This window comes from Plodia interpunctella, chromosome 14 (assembly GCF_027563975.2).
Source record: "Plodia interpunctella isolate USDA-ARS_2022_Savannah chromosome 14, ilPloInte3.2, whole genome shotgun sequence".
NCBI lineage: Eukaryota > Metazoa > Arthropoda > Insecta > Lepidoptera > Pyralidae > Plodia > Plodia interpunctella.
Window position 1 is genome coordinate 3,284,966 of NC_071307.1, and position 24,418 is coordinate 3,309,383.

Consider the following 24,418-nt stretch of genomic DNA (forward strand, 5'->3'; position numbering starts at 1 on the left):
CATCATCGCCGGGAGGTGAGCGCGATTAGTGGTGACAGATACACTCCACTCATTACCAGCCATATGGGATTGGTAATCGACTATAATTCTTATTTTTCGAAAGACAATAATGTGATTATATAAATACCTTATTATACACGATGTGCTCGTTGGCCTTTAGCTATTAATAATATAATAAGATGGATCATCTTTTTTTTTCAACAGCTATATATAGATTGTTTAGAATATATTTTTATACAGACAAAAATGTACTGGTGACACAAGAGCCCAAGAAGTTAAGTTAATGTCTGAAAGAAGAGATACCCAGCTTGGCAACCTCCTTGACTCACGCCCTAGGGCGTAACCGACCTTGGTCGACTTGGAAGTCTTTAAATACTTCGGTCAACGTTATATGCTGCTGCCTGCTCGTAATAATGGCACTTCTCCGCAGACCATGTATACGCATAGTCTTTTCTCTATGACATAGACCTTTACGATGCCATCTATGTTCCTGAAATTTTCACTAAGTATGACAAGAGTTAGTAAAAAACAGACTGACTTTCGAGCTTCACCACTGATATAGTATTCTCTTGGGTCTTAAAACTTTTTCAGTTCCTTCTAAAAGGGCAAGAACTATATTTTAGTGTTTCATTCATTATGTAGACACATATTTATTTTTGGTTTTATTATATGTTTAATCTACGTAGGTAATTTAATTATTTTTAATAAGTTAAAAATAATGGCACCTCTTAAATTTTTGGTTCAAATAATTACTCAAATACATTTTGATATACTCTTCGATTTAATCTCACACAACTGCATTTCCCCAACTGATGTATACTCAATAAAAATCTCAAATAATGTAGACCGATGTGTCGTTTGAAGTCAAGTCATTTTTAACTGAAGCCATTGACAACTTCAATATCAATTAAACCGAATACGAATTCGGTACAGTTCATTGAATCAGAAATTGCTCGATGGCAGATAAACAGTCCCCGATATGTTGTCGACAAACGGACTGACGATCAGATAACCAGTAATAGCCAGTTCTGACCGGTAACCAATACCAGATCACACCAGATCAAAGATAATAAAGTGGCGTGTTACTTCGCCCTTAAAAAGAGATCTGAGGAGGACTATGTGTAATTACTATTTGAAAAAAGCGACAGTTCTAAATGATGGCGGTAAAATCTGATGGGTTCAACTGATTATATTTTTTTGGAATAATAAATTACATAAAAATATCACCTCAAACTTAAAATAGGGAATTTTGCACTTTGTTTAGCGTAAATTTATTACTTTGTGTCGATTTTTTTTTCTTTTAGAAAATGTTAATTCAATTAAAAACAAACGAATGTAAATGATTACTTTTTAAAAATCGAGATGTATCATAATATAGTTAAGTACATACATTCATGAATATAAAAGACAAATATTTATAATTCTTCAATCAGGCTATAAATCATAAAAAGTACGAGATTAAACTATTGATACCGGTCAATCCTATCCTTTACGGACTATTGTTTTGTAAATCGACGCATTTGTAAACAAAAACAAATGATAACATTCAAAACACGTGCCGATGGAGCCGCGATAACATTGTGAAGTACTGGCCAAATTAATGACAGCATAGAATAATCACTTATTCATTTAATAATAAAGAATATTCTGTGATTAGGCCTGTAAAAGTTTGTTCTTTGTGTCGTCTCCATCTCTCTTTCCGTAAAAGCAGCCTTTTAGAAAACCAGTTTCCAAATTTCGTCTCCTTATCAACTGAAAGGCTTTTTAGTATCTGACGTTGGAAGAATGAGAAACAATCAACTAAATAATTTCAGACCTATTTTTATTAACAGAGAATATTTATTTTTATTAATAACAGAGCAAGAGCTACAGATGTTGATGGAAGGGTACCCTGAAGTTTCACCCAGTCTTTCTTGGGTCGGACCTGCCTAGACCTTCAAATAAATACAGATGTGTATATATGTAAATAGTCAATGCGTAGACATAGTAAACTATATAGTTTATTCTAGTTTTCAATATAAGACGTATTGGATTATTCGAACGTGCTATTAAAGAAAAATAACCTGATAAAACCTCAAAATAAAATCAGTGTACGAAATTAAAAGATGGCTCAAGTAGCCTATTTGTAAGAAGAAAACAATACAAGTTGCTGAGAGGGATTTTTTCTCCGTTCAATGGCATTCGTGTATTCCTGAATGCTACCCTTTTGTACCATCATTATTTTGTACAAGCAAGTTCCCGAAGGAATGCTATGGGAGCTATCATTCTATTTTGACGTCTGCGCATGAATTATACACAGAAATAGGAACGCTGCATTCCACTGTATTATGACAAGCGTGATATGAATTTGTAAACAATAGTGAGGTAATATTTTTAATGGATCACGATATCCATTTATGATATCAATTTCTAGAAATAACTATCAGGAATTTTTAATCAAGAATATCAATAATGTTGTTTAATTTAAATTATCTTTTTTGTTATGGATTTATTTTATTAACTTTCTTGTTAATGACAAATATTTTCACATTATATTTATAGATTAATTATTTTATACCTATCAATTTATCGCGGCACCATTTTTAATTACAGAAAAATAACTCGACCAGCCCAAGCGCTAATTTTGCTGTCTTCGCAAAATTACTAAATTTTAATAACAGTTCGTTTTATGAGATCCTAAAATCGAACCATCTAACACGGGATATCTAAAAGTAAAATTATCTTGGCTTGTTAGAAAAAATCTGATAAAAAATGGTGGCAAAGAAACTCTCAGGACCGACTATTATCTTGAACACCAAAGTCATTTTAGCTATAATAAGATAACATTAAGGGAAGGGAAGGCCAGAGGTTCCGAAACTTACGAGAATTGCCATCGGATCCTCTGCACGATAAGAGTGAGGAATGCAAGAATGCGAGGAAAATGGTAACGTTATTTATTTCACTGATAAAAAATTATATTAAAAACCCATATATACGTAGTATAATAATTTATACTAAATAATAAAGCAGCAGTTAAGCATAAATATTATATTAGTATCAAGCAACTTCTGATAGATAACTATAATAATTTGTTCGCCTTATTTTTATATTTTTTTTTCAAAGATGTGCTTCTAACGACTTTAAATAATTCTGGCTAATTCACTCCAGTTTGAGAACAATCCCCCCTGAAGAGCGTGTCAGCGGACCTGTCCCTCCAAAAACGAACAGGTATAGTTTTTTCGTTTTCGTTTTTGCGCCCGCGCACGTGTGCATGCCGCCCCTTAATTACCGACGCATACCATAAACAGATCTTTACGCTCCCTTAAATAAATCTTCGTAATTTTTTCTTGTTTTCTTAGGTCCATAATTTTGGAGCACGGTTTTCGGTTTACCGATCTCGAACGGTCCGATCGAGTGATGATCGACGATGACTCTGTTGTTTTTACAGGTTCATCACTAAATCGATTTGATGTTGTTCATGCTAACGACTATTTGAAAAGGCGGTGAGGGCATTCGAGGTTGGATAAACATAGCTATATTGAAAAGATGACGACAGATAAATATTAATGAACGAATTGCAGCACAGATGTTATCGCAATTTGAGAAACTTATTTATAAAAATCAAATAATGTGCTTTTTTGTTTTAATATCGAAAATCAATTTCTCCAAAGTTTATGTAGGTACTTAAGTAGATTTTTTTTTACCAAAGCTTTTAAATTAATTTTATTCTTACCCTTTTACACCATAAAATCCTCACAAAAAACTTGATTTGCTCTTTTAAGCCCCTCTGAATGGTTCAAACAAGACGCGCCCTAATCACAGTTTAAATTATAGTCTGGCTGATAACAACCCTCTGATGCGAGATAAGCCCTCTCTCTAAGTATTTTATTGTAGTGTTAAAAGATGTTTTATCATCGCCCGATAAAATATCTCCTCAGGACAAGGACGGCCACAAAATACATTACGTACAGAAGAGTTAAATTTTAAATGTTATCCCGTCAACTAAAATCCATTTAAGAAATAATTAAATAACAGTATTTTATTTTTGTAATTAGAAATATTGTAATAATTAAAATTAAACTAAAGAAAATTAAAAATTAAAACTAAATTATGAATACTAAATCAATTTAAACCATAAAATTATACTAAATCGCCATCGTATTGTATTATATATTATATACCACATCAACACGAACAGGCTAAGATTAAGACTAGACAACAGCTAAGACTCAATATCTGTCAACAGTAGACAGCTAAGACTAGATAAAATAAGTTTAATTAAGATAAAATAAGTTATTCATCATTATTTTATCTTAATTTTATTTATTTTGAGGTCTCACAGCCTAATTACAAGAATTTATTCAGAAAATTACAATATTTCTGATAACAAAACTTCGTTGACAAAACTTACTCGTACATACATAGTAAATTATTATACATATACATTACTAATAACCTAATACATTTTTCCTGTCAACTTGCGAGATATTCGTAATACGACATTTATAAAATGAAAATACTTAATTCTAATTGTAAATATATAACTCCTAAAACACTTAATTGGTCTTACTTCAAAGGCAGTCCCAACTCTTTGAATATTATTTAAGTCAGCTGCATCCAACTTTCTGTACTGTTTTAGTTTGTGTTTCAGGACACGGTGTATTTATCTGCTGCATCTTTTTATTCGCCACTTTATCACTATTATTTAAGGGGAGATAAAGTACTAAAATATCCACAGTTTTATGCTGCTCCGATGTTAGGATTTGGTTACACAAAGGTTTTGTGTAAAATACTAATTTATGTGATCGTATCGATGACATTCGAAATAAATGTGGTCTATTAATTTACTTACGTCAGAGACACATTTACGATGGATGGATTTAAGGATTTTTTCAAATCATCTATACTGACTGAAGGATACACACATACATAGGGGAAAGAATCAGACAATATTATCTCAATACCTTTAGATTGAAAGATTTTATAACAAACATCTTTCAATGAATAATTTGTTTTATTTTCTCTTGCACAAAAATATGCTTTTTCGTAGCAATTTTACAACTAACATCCACGGACACAATAAATAGTGAAGCTAATGAACGGCAATAAGTAAAATTCCCTGTGAATGGTCTCGGAACATAATTATGCCAGGACCGCACGCCGCCCAATGTTTTTACCACCATAATTTACTATCATTAAGACAAATCAAGTCGAACGACGCCAATCATCGATAATTAGGTATTCTGGCCATATTAGTGCAAAAAAGGTGTCATATTCGGGGATTTTGAGCCTCGTTGGCATATTAAAATCTCTTCAGGGACCTGATGCCGTCATTATATCCAAAACGTCGTTTAGTTTCACATAATAAACATGATGAAAGCGCTTTTTCGGGTCTTATCTCACTTGCGATTTGCTTAAAATGTCCATCGCGTGTTGCAAAGTAGATTTATTATGTCATTGCTGAAAATGCGCCTGCAAAATTCTGTAATGAGGCTTTAAAATGTTAAATTATGCCCGTGCTGTCAAATCAGTCATTTCAGAGACCTTAATATCGGGGTAACATATAATATTACCGGAAACTGAGGCAAAAGTAAAATAATAATCTTGCTTGTTACGAATTGAATATGTCCAATAGTAATTGCTGCCTATAAGCCCTTCCATTTACGTTAAATGTCACAGGCAGGTTTCGGTATGTACAATTCTTACAAAAAGGGGCCGTTAGGCGATTGGGACCGCCAGGTATATGGACCACGGTCTCAATTAACCAATGTCCGAATGGATCAATCGATTTTTAATGGATGTTGGAAATACGGGTAAAAGTAAAAAAATATTTTTTTCTTTGGATATGTAACAAAACTACGTAGCTCTCAAAATAATGCTTTCTTAATATACCAATTCCAAAACTTACTTGTGTCATTACAAACTCTGTCCCATGGACCCGCATTTACATTCAGTACTTGGCCGATTGGGACACAGTCCTAATAATATTTCCTGGTCCCAATCGCCTTACGCCCCTAAGAGTATAGTAATCGATTGTTAACTAAAATTATAACTTGTATTCGATGACAGTAATTTTGTTCGGTGAAAAGATCTGCATACAAATTTGGTATTCTTATTATATAATTGCTTATCTTTAAACACATTAATTACTTAATAACTTGTCTAAAAACTTCATTCTGCATTCTACGATCATAAATACGTAGGTATCTTACACTGGCATCTCATATAAAACCGAAAGATACAAGGGCAAATCAACCGTTAACTGTTTTATTTATAAGACACATAATAATGTGTCTTATAAATAAAACAGTTAACGGTTGATTTGCCCTTATCAATAGATACTTCACCATGGTATGTCAGAAGCCTAAAGGCGACTGGATTAAAATCTGACACCAGTGTTAATAACAACACACTCGATATGAGTTTTTCCTTTACCTGGCTCATGATACCCTAGTCTACCTTCACCCGTTCGTTCGTTTTCCTGCCTTTCTTCCTATAACACTTACTAAGATCTCCGGCAAAAACTCCAGCACTAATTTTGTTAGAATAGGATTCCAATATGAAATAGACAATTATATTAGAGGACATTATAAAAAACAAAAGCGTGTAGTCTTGGACTTGAGAGATTTTTAATAATCACAACTTTTCCAAAACATAGATACGACTATATTATACGTACACACTATAACGTTTTTTAAGACCTCTTTTTTATATAACTTATGTAGCTTATTCAATTAGAATAAGAGGTCGATTATAAAATTTATTGAACGCATCATGTTAATTGGCAGTATTATACAACCACCTATAACCAATTGATTACCTGTTAACTTCGAGGGTTACATCGCCAACCCACGAAGGGGTTCTTTTTTATCAAACATTTCAACCCCAATCGACCTGTTAATTCTTAATAAATCACAGAGTATTCTAATTTAACCAAGAGATTTTTTTGTATTATGTTTTATTTTTTTTTTTTGGGCGTTTGACCTCAATTTAGCCTGATGGTAAAAAATGTGCCTTAAGTTATTAATTACTCAGTTAAACTGTAAGAGTAATTAATTAATATAATTACATATCCATTCTATAATTTATAACAATCTATTTTTCTTATGTTCAGTACTAACTATAAGAGTATTTTTATATTAAGATGTATTTTCTATATAAACTTTTACCCAAATGGTTAATGTAAATCCATATACAATAATCGGTCCATCTGTTTAGCGGTGAAAGGGCGACTTGCTTTGTTTTGAGGTGGATGACACATCTATACTAATATTACAAATGCGAATGTCTGTCTGTCTGTCTGTTCCATTTTCACGACTAAACCGCTAAACCGAATTTGATGAAATTTGGTATCCAAATCCCGTTAAAATATAGATTACTATTTTTTCAAAAAACAATCTTCAAATGAGTATAGTGGGGGTGAAAGTTTAAATGAAAATTAGGTCTGTTGCGCTTCCATAGAGAAATTGCACGCAACCGAAGTCGCGGACAAAAGCTAGTTTATAATATTAGAATGAAAGTATGGATTAGGAAGTGCCTATGGAAGTAAGGATTCAGTTAATTATAATTACCTCGTCATCTTCTACAAATTATGTTTTAATAGTAACTCCACATCTGCTAGTCTTTCGGAGTAAAATTGAGGAGATCGTAAGTTCTTATCTAGGTACGATCTCTCCCAATAAAAAAAAAATTCTTTCAATTGAATGAATTAGAAATTAAGCAAAAAATCTCAAGCTATTTAAATTTTTCATATATTTTTGTGTGTTTTCTTTGTTAGTACAATAATGTTAATTTTTAATAATAAATACTTTTTTGTAAGGAAAAAAAAAACATTTTTCATTGAAATAGTTCTACCAATGAACACATCAAGACAGTCTACGAGTATTATGAGTTTCTCGTCTTTATTTAAACTTCATATTAAAAGCCTACAAGCAGTTATTAAGAAGAAATAAATAGTTTTTTACAACGTTGAAATTGGTTGAGTGATTACGATAATTATCTAAATTTGCTAAGGAGCTGGCTGGCAAGAAAAACAATTAAAATTAAACTAAAGAAGGAAGGACAGTAATCGGTTTTAGCTGCCGCTAAAGGTGACGGCTTATTACCAACTCAATTACTCAAAAATCTTTTAAACGAACAACCAACTTTGGTCGGATGCACAACTAAAAAGGGTTAGGTATGAAGAGAGGAAGACAATGGCTATAATAAAAACTTAATAATATTTAATCGTTATTTAATTTGATTGTATGCAAAATAATTATCATCGCTATATCCATACTCGTACATCTACAACGATAAAGTCATTTTTATACTTCACATGCGGTATGTGAATAAACTACAAAAAATAATCAAGTGTTAAAAATTGTCTATAATAAAAATAATAAATATTGTAATAAAATGTTGCTTGTTTGTACTAAACCATCGTTTAATTGCAACTTTGAATTGCAATGTAAGAATGGGTGTCACCATTTTTTCTACAATCTCCTATCTATTTGTTTGTAAACTACTCATTATTAATAATTAATTATATTGTAAAAGAAACTGTCATGCAGATAAACATTGTATTAATGTACTACAAGAAGTTGTTATTATTTATTCCTAAAGAGACGCAACAAATTGGCTCTTTTTCTTATTAAAAACTACAAAATTCAGTTTATCAATGTAATAGTTTCTGAGATAAACGCTAACATACAAGTAATTAGTTGTTGACAAAGATAAGCAGATAGCGCACGCCAAGCCCGGTTGAGCTAAATGGCCGACCCGCGACTACTCTAGCAATTACTACGATAGCATGCGGGTGCGCAAGTCATAAATTATGTGCTATTGTTGAATGAGTACTAGATTTTACCCGCTATTTTTATTAATACATATAGGTAACCAAAATGTAATGCAGAGAGAAAATATAACATTTTTGGGTAGTAAGAAATCATAAATCTTTTGCCGATGGTGCTGGATCTGGAGTGATAAATGCGCGGAATCAGCGTAGATCATCCACTAACTGAATGTGATGATATTATCAAAGTACAGGGCGCTGAACATATAAAGCAATGGTTTTTTTTTTGTTTCTGAAAATCCGTATTAGACATCGCATTTTTGGTAGAGCAAGAATTGTACTCTACTGCTGGTAAACATTTAGTAAAGTTTGTCTACTAAACCTAAAACAAAAATCGCCGTCACCAGCGTCATTGGACCACACACTGCGCAAGCGCCACAAATTGCTCGAATTAGCCGTCCGTTGCACTCGCCCACTATTTATTGACCGAGCCGCTTCGCTAATGGCGACTAAACGACTCATGTTAATTAACAATATTCTATGTTTAGTTGTATCGTGCGTGGGGTTTATAGCCATAATTACCCGTAATAAGTAGAAAACAACAAATGGACGAGGACATAGGTTCAGTGAGTGCATTTTCATATAGCGCTGATTGTCATTTATTACACTATTCTTCTCACTATCTGCTATTCAAAAGGTAATACAAGCGTAGAGATAAGTCCGTACTAATATTATAAAAAAAATAATAATATGTTTTTTTTTTATAATGAATAAACTCAAAAGCTATTGGCGCGATTTACGCAATTAGACACAGAGAAAAAAGAAATCTTCAAGAGTAACATAGGTAGGCTACTTTTGTATTATGGTTTTACCTGAGCGAAGCCGGGACGGTCCTCTAGTAACTAATAAAGGTTACCAAGTAGGTTAATGTACTGAACGTTACCAAAAATAAACACATATTCACAAATCATATCACATCACAATTGTTCGGAATATTTGCACAAAATCTTATAAGAATATTCTGGTACCTACTTAGATTTTTATATTAAAATGCGCCACAATACAATATTTTTTTACATTAGGACATTTAACGTTTCATATTCCATAATCCTTCTCACTTTGTAATAGTTGCGGTCCAAAAATGAAATAAAATACATAATATAATAATGAATAAAGAGATTATCGACGGGCTCCTACACTCGTTTCGAATTAGAGATGCTACACGAAGTAACCCAAGCATTACTCGTATATCATAGAGAAAAATAAAAATCGAATAAGGTTTTACTGCACCGCCCTGCTCTTCAAATGGAGCGCGACCAATTCTTAATTAAAATTTCTAAATAACAATCCTGATTTCATTGCTAAGCATTAGAGAATGGCGTTCATATTGTCAGATAGCTTTTCTTTTTTTCAAGTCGTATTGTTCTACATTTTATATCAATTGTATAATGAAATGGAAAATCGTTGCATTTCTTGTAAATGGTGTTTGACTCCTTAGGTAAATTATAATTTTTATTTATTTCATACGAGTATATCGTCAAAGAATCTTAAAACCCCTTAAATAAATATATACACTAATTGGAATAACACTTTCATCGCAAGTCTAATCCATAAATAAATTAATAATTCCTTACAAATATTCCACATCAACATGACAGTCTGAAAGTATAAAGGTTCCTTGGCATACTGTGCTATTAAACCTGACTCCAAAACTCATCACAAGTTATTCAAAATAAAGCAAGGCTGTAACGAGGACCCGAAATGGGGGGTGATTATCACCTCCCTTCCATGTTACTGCCTCATTAGAGGAGGGTATTTTGAAGGCGGTAAAAAACTGTTTCGTATTCCTGCTCCCTATAATCCTGAGTTATAATGATGTTTTAGAAAAAAGATCTAGTAAATAAAATGGAAGAACGAAATAAGCTTGTTCTTTCTTTATTTCCGTTATTTATCTTTTCTTTATTTTAATAAAATTTAGTTTAAATTTAATTATTTATGTAACAACTAAATCATTTTAACCTTTATGTGTTATTTATTGCAGAAATGATAAAGGAAGATGCAGATGAGTTGGGTAAACTTAAAATTAATTTCCACTAATCAACATTTTAAAGAAATTCTTAGCAGGCGAAAAACATAATACTTATCAATTATTTAAATTTGAACAGAATTTAAACCAGCAAAGGCAATGATTTGAATCAGTGCAATAAAATAACAATACCAAAACCTATAAATGTTTATATTTCACATTGAAAAAAGTTAAACGAAATCATGATAAGATTTCTCAAATATATTGTTATATTTCCAGAATAGTTAAAGTATAATATTTGAATTATCGTAGTCATTTCCAATCTTTCAAATATTAATCAGATATAGTCATGTATTAAGTATAAAGATATGATATAGTATAAAGATGGTGAAACTGATAAAGAAAGAAAACTTTTATAAAATGCCAAATCACCTGTGTTTTTTGTAACAATTCAAAATGAGTTTACCTGTGATTCGGATAAATTGTTTAGCAACCCCTAAAATTATCCACCCTCGTATTCCTTACAATACCAAGATACAATTACCACTACGAAACAAAGTATTGAAATATTGTGATACTTATTTTGTGATCAGTAAAGCTCAGTTTATTTTTGATGATATCTTCTGAGCTGAAAATAATATCTTGGTGCACAATCCAATACAGTTGGGTGACGCAACAAGTGCGTACGAGCAACAAAGGGGCGATTAGGGGTGATTTATACATTGCCTTTTATTTTCCACCCCCGATATTTATTTCATCATCTCGTAACTGAAATTCCCACACTCGATTTAACAATAGATGCGCTTTGGTTTACATTTTGACGGTTATAAATTAGATTTTTGGCTTAGGTTGTGGGTGAAAGAATAATAGTAAAAAATCTTTACATCTTAATACATTTTATTGGACTTGCTAAATTGTTTTAGAGTAATTTAAATAAAGTTACTACAAATAAAACATATATGTAATTAAGACCATTTATTTAACAGGATGAACTGCATTTTAAGTAAATATATACAAAACACGATATTAGAATTACATATGAAATAACAAAATAATTACAAATGTTTGTAATTTTAGTTTTTGTCAAAATTTTTATGACTATGAAGGAATAATGTTTGCTGCTATTTTTTTACCAACGCGTTCATTAAAACAATTTCAGAAGTATTTATTAAACAATAAAATCAAAACAATCAATAAATGTAACAATCATTTCTATTAAATTCCATTAGTCACTAAGGCACTTGAGCGAATAAAATATTAAATTCATAACAAAAAATCAGTGTGACCTCTCTCCCCTCTAAATGCGACAAGTGCAGACTCAAACAATGCATATTTTGGGGTGGGTCCTGGGTTCATCCCGGTTCCACTTGTCTCCCTATGGGTCCCTACAACGTTTCACTTTTTCTCTTTTTAGACGAAAGCAAGTGTCCTATTCTTTAGCTGGCCATTGTCACAGGTGGTTTTTGCATCTTCAACCGTGGGAACCAAGAATATGCCTCGACACTGAAAGAAATAGATTTATCGATATTTTTAACAGATTATTTGAAGAATGCTCTTGAAAAACATCTTGTCTGAATTGTATATGGGGCAGAAAGTTCCAGAAGGATTGATATCCTTAGTATCATTGATATATTCACGTAAATTACGATGTCTTAAAAGAAACGATAACAAAAAATCATGTCCGTGGATTAGGATGTGTTTCACATGTGAAACCTCATTCACCCTTTCTAAAAACTCATTCAAGTAGTAATTTAAATAAACTACCCCTAAGGACTTACAGTAATTTACAACGAAGCTACTAACACAATCCTCCCACGCAATCGTTAGATTGCTGTGATTACTAAAAATGAAAATTCACCCCTTACAATCATCCCTAATAATCTTAAAATGGCTCTAATAGACATTTAATTATAGAGCCGGGCGAGTTCCACTGACCCCTTTTACACTTGTTTACATCTTCATCCCCCACCCCGAACGCGCTGAGCCATCAAAATGGAATGTTTAATTCCTATACCCATACGATTTATTATAAAGCAGAACGGGATCGCTCCACGCTTGCCATCTGTCGCGGTTCCGAATCTCGAATTGCCGAAAAAAAGTCAATGTGCGAGCAACCCTGGGAACCGACTAGCGAAGAGCATTCCCACGAACAACCCCTCAATTTTCAATAACCAAATTAGCCTTTGCGTTACCCTATTTCGGATATGAGGGAGTCGTGAATCTATTCATATCAATAAAAAATGTTCACTCTCCCGCTCACGTTGATGGCGATATCATATTTTCATCCCCTTCGAATGCACGTGTTCAGTGGTCGTATATTTAAACTGGCGCATATGTGTGCGAGAGCCTTCGGATCGCGACACCTGCCTGCGCGCGCGCACCCCATTGGCTGAGGAACCACTATCACCGCTACACTGATTTCTTTTAAACTTAATTTTTTTGTAATACTCTCTTCGGACACAAGAAAAAACCATACGTGTTTGAACCGGTACGAGTTGGATATTTTGTGTGTAGGTGGCATTTCATGTTTCATAGTTCTTTTTGTTAACATAATTTTAATGAACACAGCTTGAATAATTCAAATGTTTGATTCGAAGATAGAGTTAAATTACAGAAAATATCTAACAGAAATGTTGAATGCGACCAAAGATATAATCGCTCAAGCGTTAATGACGGCTTTTAATGTAAAAACCGCATTATGAAAAATCTCAAATTGTAATCTAAATGAAATAAATGAACTGAATGTCTATTAATCGCGGTGACGTCAGTTGTCACGTGACTTGCGCGTGAGCAGCGCGAAGTCACGAGGGGTCGATTATTTCCCCACTTACCCCGGGGTGACTTAGTGACCCCGGCGGGACAGGGGTCGATAACAATCGCATTGTCGCGGGACTGTAGGCTGGGGTTATGAACAACATGTGCTGTTTACCCACAGTTGGGCGTGTGTACAGCACGTGGACAATTTTCTCATGAAAATTGGGTCAACTGATTATTGTAACGCATATTAATACGCAGCTGTCACTTTTTTATATAGTAGGTTAATAATTTAATCAGTACATTTTAATTTAATCCAGTATCTAGGATACGTATTCACCCGTGGTACATATTCACAGTAATACTGACTTAAAAAATACTAAGCATAAACAGTTAGAGTACTATTTGCGAAATATACTTCTTATTCGATTTTAACATAAAAATTATATAATTTGGTACTTACCTCTTTCTGAAATCATTTCTTATTCTTCTAACTCCTGAATCTTCAAACTTGTGATTGTAGCTATTAAATGTACGTAAAATACTTCTTTATCATAAGCTAGCTCCTTCTTATTACATAATTCCCATGGTCATCAAAGTCATTACTAAAATCAGTTTTCATGAGCATAAAAATCTTACAATCCTTTAGTTGAGTTATCTTTACTACTTCACAATTTCTGAAAGGGCAAAACATTTTGAGTTATAAAAAAACATATCAAATAAACCACTTGATACACCCACGCACACATTAAGGGAGCTTTTCATGTACGCGGAGCTTTTGTGTTGGGGGCGGCGCGCCGGGTATAAAAGCCCGGCCGGCCTCTGCAGCCCCACATTCCTGCCTGTGATCTCACTAGCAACACGCGCTCTCCACTTTTACAAATTTCCCAATATGTCTTACTACGCCAACAACGAATACATCATCGCGACCAACAACTCGATGAACGAGAACAAATATAACAGCGAGAAGATGAAGAACAGCGGCTTCAAGGCTCTGTTGAAGCCTTTGATGAAAATCATTAAGAAAACAACGAAGCGAGTTCCCGCCAAAACCTGCGACACGTGTTACGAGGACGAGCAGAACTCTAGCAACGAATTACTCGAACGCAAGATCTACGCTGAGATGGAAGCGTGCCAGAATGGAGCCGCCTTCCTCGTCTACAACGAAGACGCCACTTGCAACGTTGTGCCAGTCACCCCTGACAACTTCTACATCCCAGTGCATTTCGCCAGGACCGACGCCGGCACCTTTTTCTGGACCACTGTCTCCAAACAAGAAGCAGACTTCGCAGAAGCACACTGCTACACAGAGTGCCAGACAGCCGAACAGCAGTACCCCGTCTACCAAGACCGCTGGGTCCAAGCATAAGTCTTCTGACCACAACAATCAGTGTCTTCCAGTGAAACCAGTGCCAGTTGGTTTCTGCAACCGTCTGTGATGTTAGCTTTAGGTAGTTCAAGGTGCCATATAGGGATAAGTTAGGGTTTAGCACTCAAACGTGATAATTCTTCGAAAGCTTTAATTTTTTTATTGTATTTCGATTGTGTTGTGATATTTTTTAAACACATTTTTAGTATTGATAAACTGTAGCTGTAATGAGCTTAATGTGATCTTCCTTATCTAAGCTTTAATTGTTTTAGGGTTAATAATTTATTGAAACTTGACTCAATTTTGTGTCAAAAGCGTTGAAAATAAAAATGAATATTGAATATATTTCTATCTTTTACTTCTTCATCCCTAATATAAGACAACACATTACCCACTTAATACTGATTCACAAACCACAACATTAGATGCAATAATTTTCAATATCTTACACTTCGAAAGCATATACAACATCAATATTATAAAAACCAGAACAGTCAATACAATTCCAATAAGTTTCAAATCTTCTGATTTCAAAAAGCCGTCAGACTAGTGTCGGCGCGGGCGCAGGCGCGAGCCACGGCCGGCCGCGCCGTGCCCGGACCGGTCCGACCGGCCGGACGGCCCCGCGCGTCGCACGTGCACGGCCCCGGGCACAGCTACTGGGTTTAAACCTTTTTGCTGCCGCGCTTTTTATCTCAGTTTAGATAATTATATTTGATTTATTTTGAATCAGGCGATTGTTGATGATATTCTAATAGTTGATGATACATCACATTCTCATTTATAGTTACATTATCATGTGCTATAATAACTGCAATAATAGAATACTTCCTGTATTATGATTATTACAACATTCAACAAATAATAATACAAATATAGGTTTATTACTGAGCATGATAGATGTATTTCAAATGAAAGCCAAGTACCTAACAAAAAAAACACAATCAGCGACTATTTCTACAGACGAACCGAAGAATTGCACAGTACAATATAATTGCATACTATACATAACTCTCTACACACATGCGTTATGGCACATCACGATTCTAGATATTAAAAATGCAATAACAAATTAAAAACATTTATTTACAGTGCATTTATAAATCTAATCGAAAATTGATTACTAAATTGTTAGTTTATTAATTAGTAAATATATTTATATTCTTCCCCTTCTTGAACCAAGTTTTAGCTCCTAAGCTTTTCAGGAAAGCACCTCAATTTTTTTCAAGTTACGGTTGACCATGTAATCATTACCATACATTTCAAAAAATTCTACATATCACTACTTCATCACAATGCAAAATAAATGCAACCTAAGCAAGAAAACCTCACAAGTCTCGACAAGTCTCAACCTGCAAGCTTTCCATCCAATCGAAGCATGTCGGAACTTGCTCCCCATTGAAGCCTTTTTTACTATTGCACAATTCCAAGGCTTTGTCAGGTAAACAATCATAGGACGTGTAACAATGAATTAGCGCGTGCACGTGCAAAAGTTAACTTTCATTGCGATGCAAATGGTAACGATGACAATAACTTATTCATTATTATATTACTAAGAAGTCGTTTGTAAAATGTTTATTTTTATATATGTTTAGATATTCATTCATGCGATTAGTAAAAGTACCTACCTGTATATTGTTAGTATCATTGTTTAGTGTCAACAAACGAAAAAATATAATCTACGATTTCCTAAAATATGATACACTTTTAAACAAGACTTTTAAAATTAAATGTTCTTTAAAACATGCGTATTAGTTGGTTTTAGTTTAAACATAATTTTACAAAAAACAACTTTACCCTCCATGCATCTAATACATTGACTATATTATGAACATGTAAGTAATGCATTTAAATATAATTTGATCCAATTCATCTCGTATACGAAACCAGAATCCATGCTCACCCAATTACAATATTTTAATTAAACTCAATATTCCTCAGAAATACTTTCCACGCTCATCTAAAACTACCAATTTTAATTATCAAATACAATCGATTAATATAATATTGATAGGATATTCAAATGAAATTATTGTCGTAGAATGAGCTTAGTACTCGCGTAGTAAATCAGATGAGCAGGCAAAAAATTTTGATTCAGAAAAACGACATTGGAATAATACGGTACAACCCATAAGTATGTATATGTTAGCACTAAAGTTATAAAATACTACAACACCTATGTAACGGGATTCCCGTAAAACACATACAACTTCTTTAATCCATTAACATCTTTTAGTATAAAAAACAGAGAAAACAGTTACCATTACAAGTTGAGTGGAGAAAATTATTAATATTTCACAAAAATATGTCATAGACTCCATTACTTGCATCTCACTAGTACTTATCATGAAAGCTTTGTCTCATTATGGGTCATACAATTAATGATTAAATTGTAAAAAATTATGACCAGGAAATTTTCTCCAAAAAATTGTGCATAAAAGTCTCACAATTATTTTTTCATTATGTTTCATGACTATATTAAACACATCATACAAATACCAATTAATCTGTTCAATCAATTACAAACATCATATTATACTTACACAGTGAAATAAATGATGGTTGTAAAATATAATAGAATGCATAATGAATGACTAATAAAACGAAAATCTATCATTTACACAATGAACCTAAAAAAAACAACTAACAGATCATATTTATACCGCTAGTAGATAATTATCAGAGCAACATCTCGCTATAATGCGTGGGACGGATACGCGGGTAGCGAGTGGACATAATAATACTACTGCGACCGAGTCGTGAGAAATTTTGGCAGATGTTCAATTCCTTGACGGCACGACGAGTGAACGCTTATCTTTTTTCTCCGGACTTAATAACACGGTCGGATCGAGCTCGATCGTGACTCATCGATGCATTGTGACTGCACGTGTTCACTGCTCGGACGTTCGGGTTAAAAAGGATTTTTTGCAACCCTTATTTCGAATTCCGCAACTCTTGCAAAATTTGGGTTATTTTTTTTTTCAAACTCCAATTTCGATTTGGACACGTGCATTACAATGGAATGCAGTTTACCAATGCGTATTAGGTAGTTACACATGTGTAGTACATTTTAGTGAAGGGTCATTAAAACCGGACGGAGAGGGTATTATTAAACCTGTAACAATAATGATCTATAGCTAATTGAAGATTGCGCCGCTGAGCTCCATTAATTAGTTTTCAATTAGAATTAAATTGCTGTAGGGGTGCCGAAGGTATGAACTGGCCAGAAGTAATTAAAGCGGCATTTAGAAGCATTTCACGCGGTTATCGAGATTACTCCGGGAGCAATTAGAGTTCCATTACAGCCGGAAAAAATCAGAACGCGTTCCTACTGCTCTGTGGCCTTTATATGGCTATTCATTATTACCACTGAACTGTTTTGTACTGAATATACTAAGAAAAGTTTTGATATAACTTTATTATTTAAATTATTTTAAATGAAACATTTGAGACTATCTCGACTCGTGTTAGCGATCAAACATTAAACAATTTTTACTGGCCCCGTATCAGACCTTCGGAGCCCACACAGTGAAACACAAGAACCGCTTCAAAATAGAACAATGAACTACACCTGAGCAAGCGAGCCATCGATTTGAGTGGTGATATCATCAGGTGTTTGCTCAGATGATGGACCACCGAGTCAACACGCGACTTGCGTCAACGATGAGCTGGCTCCCTAGCGTTAAGGCTTAGCATTTTACGATCAAAAAATTGAGCTCTAATTTTAAATATTTAAAAATAGAATTATTTTGAGTGGCCAATGCTGCAAAATCAATTTTGTATATAGAAATAAGATTTCACTTATTTAAAACTAGGGCATATTTTTTATATTTCTAACCATATTATATTAATTGAGCATTACTATTTTGAATAGATGTACTGTAAAAATACTTAGTAGAGTATTTTTACTACATTTATGATGATTTGTTACGTTAAGTAGGTACTCGTATATATTAACATAATTTTGAATAGTTCGTGAATCTTTCCCTTAATTAAAACTAACAGTAATGAGTCACCGCTCTTGTTGACTACGACACTTTCATTACACAAGTGATACAATTATACTACAACCAAACAACATAGCTCAGCGCTGACTGGAGTCTCGTGCCCAAACATGCCATGAACTTATTTACTGTACGTTTAGGAATTTCTGTCTTTTTACTAAGTTGTTGTACTAAAATACTTCCTGTAATATGATAAACATATCACAGCACTGAAAGTATGTTCATTACGAAACGATAGTTTTTAAAATAGTTCACAATTTATTTTTGTTGCTGGCAACCAAACGATAAAAATAATTATTACTCCTATGTAACTTTTTAAATACTAAAAGTTGTACTAAACAGTGTTATAATAAAAAATTGCCAAAACAAATAACAGTTAATAGTAAATTATTTCTTAATTTAAAAAGCTATTTTTTAAAAAATATAAAGATACTCTCTATTTTATAGAATTATTTAGTAACGCCCACTCAATGATATAGACACATTTAGAAAACTCTACACATTTCTCACTTCACTATTTCACGGTAACTTCACTTTTGCACTTATTATTAAAGACTGACAAAACAAATAAAATACTTAGGAACCGCCAACACTTTCTTAAAACTAAGAACTTTAAAATATTCTCCACGAAACATACTCCGCACTTCCTTACAGCTCCCGTTACTTCCTGGTCGATGACACTCGGATAACTGAACTATTATTGTAACGGTATCAAAATATATACAAGCTTCACCCCAATATTTCCTTGTTTCCCACGGACTCTTCCTTTATTCCTTAAACTTTGACCCTTAGAGAATTACGCAGCATTGTCTGCGAATCCTTGTCTTGCAAAAACGCAGCCCCCCTTGTCTATGTATTATTATTACGAATCTTTCTGGTTTCAAATAGGGGAATGTATTCTTGGTATTGTATAATATATTTACTTTTTTAAATTTAAAGCGTCTGTTTCATCACTTTCGGATAAAATGTCATATAAACTAATTTTAGTTACATAAATCTACCTGATGTAATTGGCCCTATTATTTAGTTAGCCCTATCCAACACTTATGAAACACTATTTTCCGTTTGATCTGTTTGATATGTTACATTTAGGCTTAGGCTATCTGGTATTTTATCAGCAAGTAAGCGGTGTAACACTCCTAATATCCCATCAATTTATGATAACATAGAAATAATATCAATAACCACATTGTTGCAATTGTAATAATGAAAATAATTGAAATACATGAAAAATACGATTATTTTCTTCAGATCTGTCAGTTATAAAATAGTGGCCAATAATGATAGCTTCCGGTGAAGGAAATCCTGAGGAAACCCGCACACAGGCTGATTATTAACTTGTGTGTGAAATGGAGAAGGCAATGGCAAACTACTCCATTAATAATGCCAAGAAAGTTGTTGTGTGTGTTTCATTCCACGTAACAACCACGACCCTCAGCCATGAGGAATACGACTATGAAGAAGAATGATAGCTTACATAGCTAAATAAATGGACAATACTCGACGCTCCTCAAGGCTTATCCCTTCTGGTTTTAGTTCTCACTGATCACGAGAGATGTCGCTGTCAAATGTATCTGGTATAATGTTTTCAAGTTTGCCCATTTAATAAAAAACTTTTTCAAATAAATTTCAGTATCAGAAATAAAATCTAGGTCTGAAAAAAAAATGCCATAGTTATTTCTATTTGTTCAAAGTCGACATTTCGAAATTCACTTCTATTATGATTCTTGAAATGCAGAATTCTTAAAATGTAGAAAGGTGCATATTTTCTAAAAAGTGGTGGAAATTCATAGGAAAATAGTCCTTAATGCTACCGACGACCGCGTGGCAGTCTCGTGTCATGTCGTGCGTACGCGCAAACACGTGGCTTCTATCAATTTTGTTTTGATATTGTTAGTATGACATACTCATATTAACTGACATACGCATGTCATATTTTTTTAATGACATATTTACATACATATTAACATATAATTGTATGAATATAGGTATAATTGTGATTTAAGTTACGAGTAACTACCTTCGATATATTACAATTTAACAAAAATAACTAGTATTAAGTATCACGATATACTCTATTGAAACATAAATACATCATATGTTATTAATGTCCTTGTAACTCATTTATTAATATTTATTAATGTATAACCTATAATTGAAGCAGGAATTGATTTTGAAAAAAATTATAACCCATTTACAACGCGTAGGCGGAGTAGACAAGCTACGATTTTTCGTAGCACGTCTACGAAAGATCACCGAACGATCTATGACACTTCTATGAGAGCGAAGAACGAATTATAGTTATTTACCAATTTATATTTACGTGTTTTAAAAACAATGTTTTAATTTTGATTTACTAAGATGGCTATGTGTTTAACTAGAGGTTATAAACTTCTTTGCTAAATGTTTAATTAATATGTCAATTAAGCTATGAAAATCTCAAAAAATAAATGAAGACAAGATAACAATAATTTAATGTTTGGATAATTTTTATAATTGGCAATCAAGACACGGTCGTATACAGATACAGCGATGTATGGCAGAAGCCCGGTGTGCGAGATCGTGGGAACGGCGACAGTTGCGCGCTACCCGCGCCACCTGCCCCGCTAAAAAACATATTCCAAAATTCAAATTTGGAATGATTCGCCTGACCTTGGTTTTTTATTGGTAAGAATTATTTTTTAGCAGTATTTGTGGACTCTGTTACTAACTGACGATTTGTGATTAGAAATTTTTGAACATTTAGTTGACCGATATCATGGAAAATAAATAAATTAAACAGCATTTTTTTTCCCTATTATATAGGACATATTTGTTTTTAATATATTTTAATTATAATAGTTGTTATACCTAAACATTTATTATATACTTATGAAATAAAACATTTCAATACAAACAAATAGGATTAATTTTTACCGGTCAATCATTGCATTCAACAATCAAAGCAATTGATTTTCAAAGGATTTTCAAAAACCATAACTCATATTGCTACTAATTTGATTTTATACAAATTTTATTACAATTGGATTTGTTAAAAAGAGTTGTGATGTAAACAAAATACAGTATGGAAGGCGCTGATAGCAGCTTTTTCCCAGCAATCAATCAATACCAAACTAATGGTGCCGCATCAAATAACAAATCTGACTAATCTCCAAACCGTAAAGTAATGTCTATAACAAAAAGCTTTATCGTTCGAACATGACGTCCAAAAAGCCAGTATGTGACAACGCATCCATTATACCGGTTCGTTATCTCCGTTTATGGATAGTCAGCCATAGATCCGCTAAGTCCGAGATGTTTTTTGCCCACGCGTCACCGCGAGTGCAGCGCTCGCGCCATATGTCTCGTGGGTCGTGGGAACGGATCCTGCGTAAAACGCAATGTGTGCTCTTCTTTTCTCAACTGTCGTCGCTCGTTTAAACCTGAATCAATTTCAAGTTCTCAATTTGAATTCAAACACTTCGGAATAAGGTTCCATTTTCAAAAGATGGAGTAATTTCTATTTCAGTTAGTGGTTTATACGAAATTGGACTTTATTCTTCGAGCGGTAAATTTGAGTTTTTTTTACAGGTGAAGACTCTAGTAAGTTCTTTTTATGCACATGCCCCTTATTGATTGACTGTGTATTATGATTACTTAGAACTAAGTACGCGTGAAAACTTTGTTTATGTAATTAAACGTTTGTTTTAAAGTTTGTGAACACACTTGTAACTTTTCTGTAGTAACCATGGGAAAACGGAAAGTTCCAGTTTAGTTAAGAGTTTAGTGCTTCTACAAAAACGACCAAAATACAGTTAAAATTACTCTTCGCACTGTTTATAAGAAAACACTTATAATTTTAATTATCTTATAGAAAATGTTATGAAAAGATAAATCAGCAAAAATTACTTAAAGTAATAAAAACAAATGGTTCCCCATCAGCCGTCTCCTTACAAACATCACCTCTATTATGGCAAAAAAAAAGAATGTAAGATCGAGGGGTAAGACCGCGCAACTGGCGCGAGCGATCGTGGGAACGCGACGCATTTCAAATATAGAACGCCTTAGAAAAGGTGCAATTCAATTTTTTTGTCGGCCAGTTTTTATCTCTAATGGCAACCGAATGAATTGGCGAGTGATTTCGAAATTGGAACCTTTAGAATTTGTTTGGCAATATTTTTGAAATGCTTATAGCAAAAAATATTTTGAACTGTAAATGCATTTTACAGTTGCCTGATAATTTTTTGAATCTTTATTTAAATTGTATTTTTGTAATTAAATAATGTAAAAAAATAATACTTTATTACTCGGCGGAAACACCAATGTGTGCTCGTTTCATCACCTCATTGATTTGGAGAAGTGAATATTTTTCTGGTTTTTACATCACGGGATACGGGTATTAATCACTCTGGGTTACTAAATTTCAGACAGAGACGTAGAAAACTCGATCTCTACAATATGCACTTGATCTCTGTAATAATTTTTTGTACGAATATGATAACCTTTTGACTATTTACTTTAAACTTACCTTAACTTCATAATACTTGTGTTCGTTTTATGAAAGTAGAAAGTATTCAAAATTCTAAGTGCCTAATTAGAAAGAAAGTAAACAACCAAACTTCACTGTCATAAAAACCTCATGAGAATCAGTAACAGTATGACGTCAATCAACTCGCTTTTTACACGCGATTCCACACTTAACCCTAGATTGGAAGTACATCTGCCGTTACAAAGAAACCCCCGCATTATGCTGGCACGTATTTTTTCTTGACCTCGGTCTTTGTGCCCGAGGGGCGAACCGTGGGAACGATCTTGCACAATCCCCCGTTTCCTTGGCCATATGCGACAGAAAAAAGTGCAATTATTTATTCCCCCTCGAAGAAAAGGGGAGTTGTGAGAACGTGACCTAACAATGCGCTTCCTTACTTACGATACGCATGCGTGTAAGGCCCCAAATTCGGAATTTTCGTCCTTAACCCAGTGTACACAGATGCTACATTCCAGTAACCTATATGCTATTTTCATTGATAACAAATAGTTTGAAAAGTATATTTGAAAATGGAACACTTCATCGAAAAACAACGCTATGTAGTCTATGCGTGGAGTCTAATTTTCTCTTTACAGATGTTGCAAGTTATAGTGTTTTGCTGTGTATTTGTGGACAGTTTCTTCAATACAGATTAATATACGCTATGTGTACACTGAATGGCATTATGCGTGACCTTTAGATAGTCGATTGTATGAAAATGATAATCGATCGCGCTCCGTTAGCTGCTCGATTCTTTTGAGAATTCTCGCGCGTAGGAAGCGCATTGTTACGATTTATAACATTTTTTCTCAGGGCTACCTATGATTAGATATGCAAGTTCTTTTGTTTATATCGTGTTTTACGGTCGTAAATATTTAATATGCCTTTGGTTCCCAGAAATTTACTGTAATAATAACAATTTGATTTACAGTACTGATACCTATTAGAAAGCTATACGTGTGAAACTGACGCTGTTATTAAATACGATATACATTTTTAAAAAGTT

General features: G+C 33.4%; 1 protein-coding gene and 1 long non-coding RNA gene across 3 annotated transcripts; one reads left to right on the top strand and one right to left on the bottom strand.

The window, feature by feature from the left end:
- Positions 1-11,657: 11,657 nt before the first annotated feature.
- LOC128675505 (uncharacterized) lies at positions 11,658-23,206 on the bottom strand. Of its 2 annotated transcripts, none has more exons than XR_008405289.2 (3): positions 15,351-23,206; positions 13,996-14,209; positions 11,658-12,281 (listed from the first exon to the last, which is right to left on the bottom strand). It is a non-coding gene; the product is annotated as an uncharacterized LOC128675505 (long non-coding RNA). The 2 variants fall into 2 exon arrangements; XR_008405288.2 differs by having other exon boundaries at positions 17,445-20,728.
- Positions 14,340-15,246, top strand: LOC128675504 (enhancer of split malpha protein-like). The gene has a single exon (XM_053754956.1). It carries the CDS (start codon positions 14,425-14,427, stop codon positions 14,899-14,901), a length of 477 nt encoding a protein of 158 aa, XP_053610931.1. The 5' UTR covers positions 14,340-14,424; the 3' UTR covers positions 14,902-15,246.
- Positions 23,207-24,418: the final 1,212 nt, after the last annotated feature.

What these genes read in the sequence shown, in the direction of transcription:
- LOC128675504 (XM_053754956.1), top strand. Translation starts at nt 14,425, where the DNA reads ATGTCTTACTACGCCAACAACGAATACATCATCGCGACCAACAACTCG.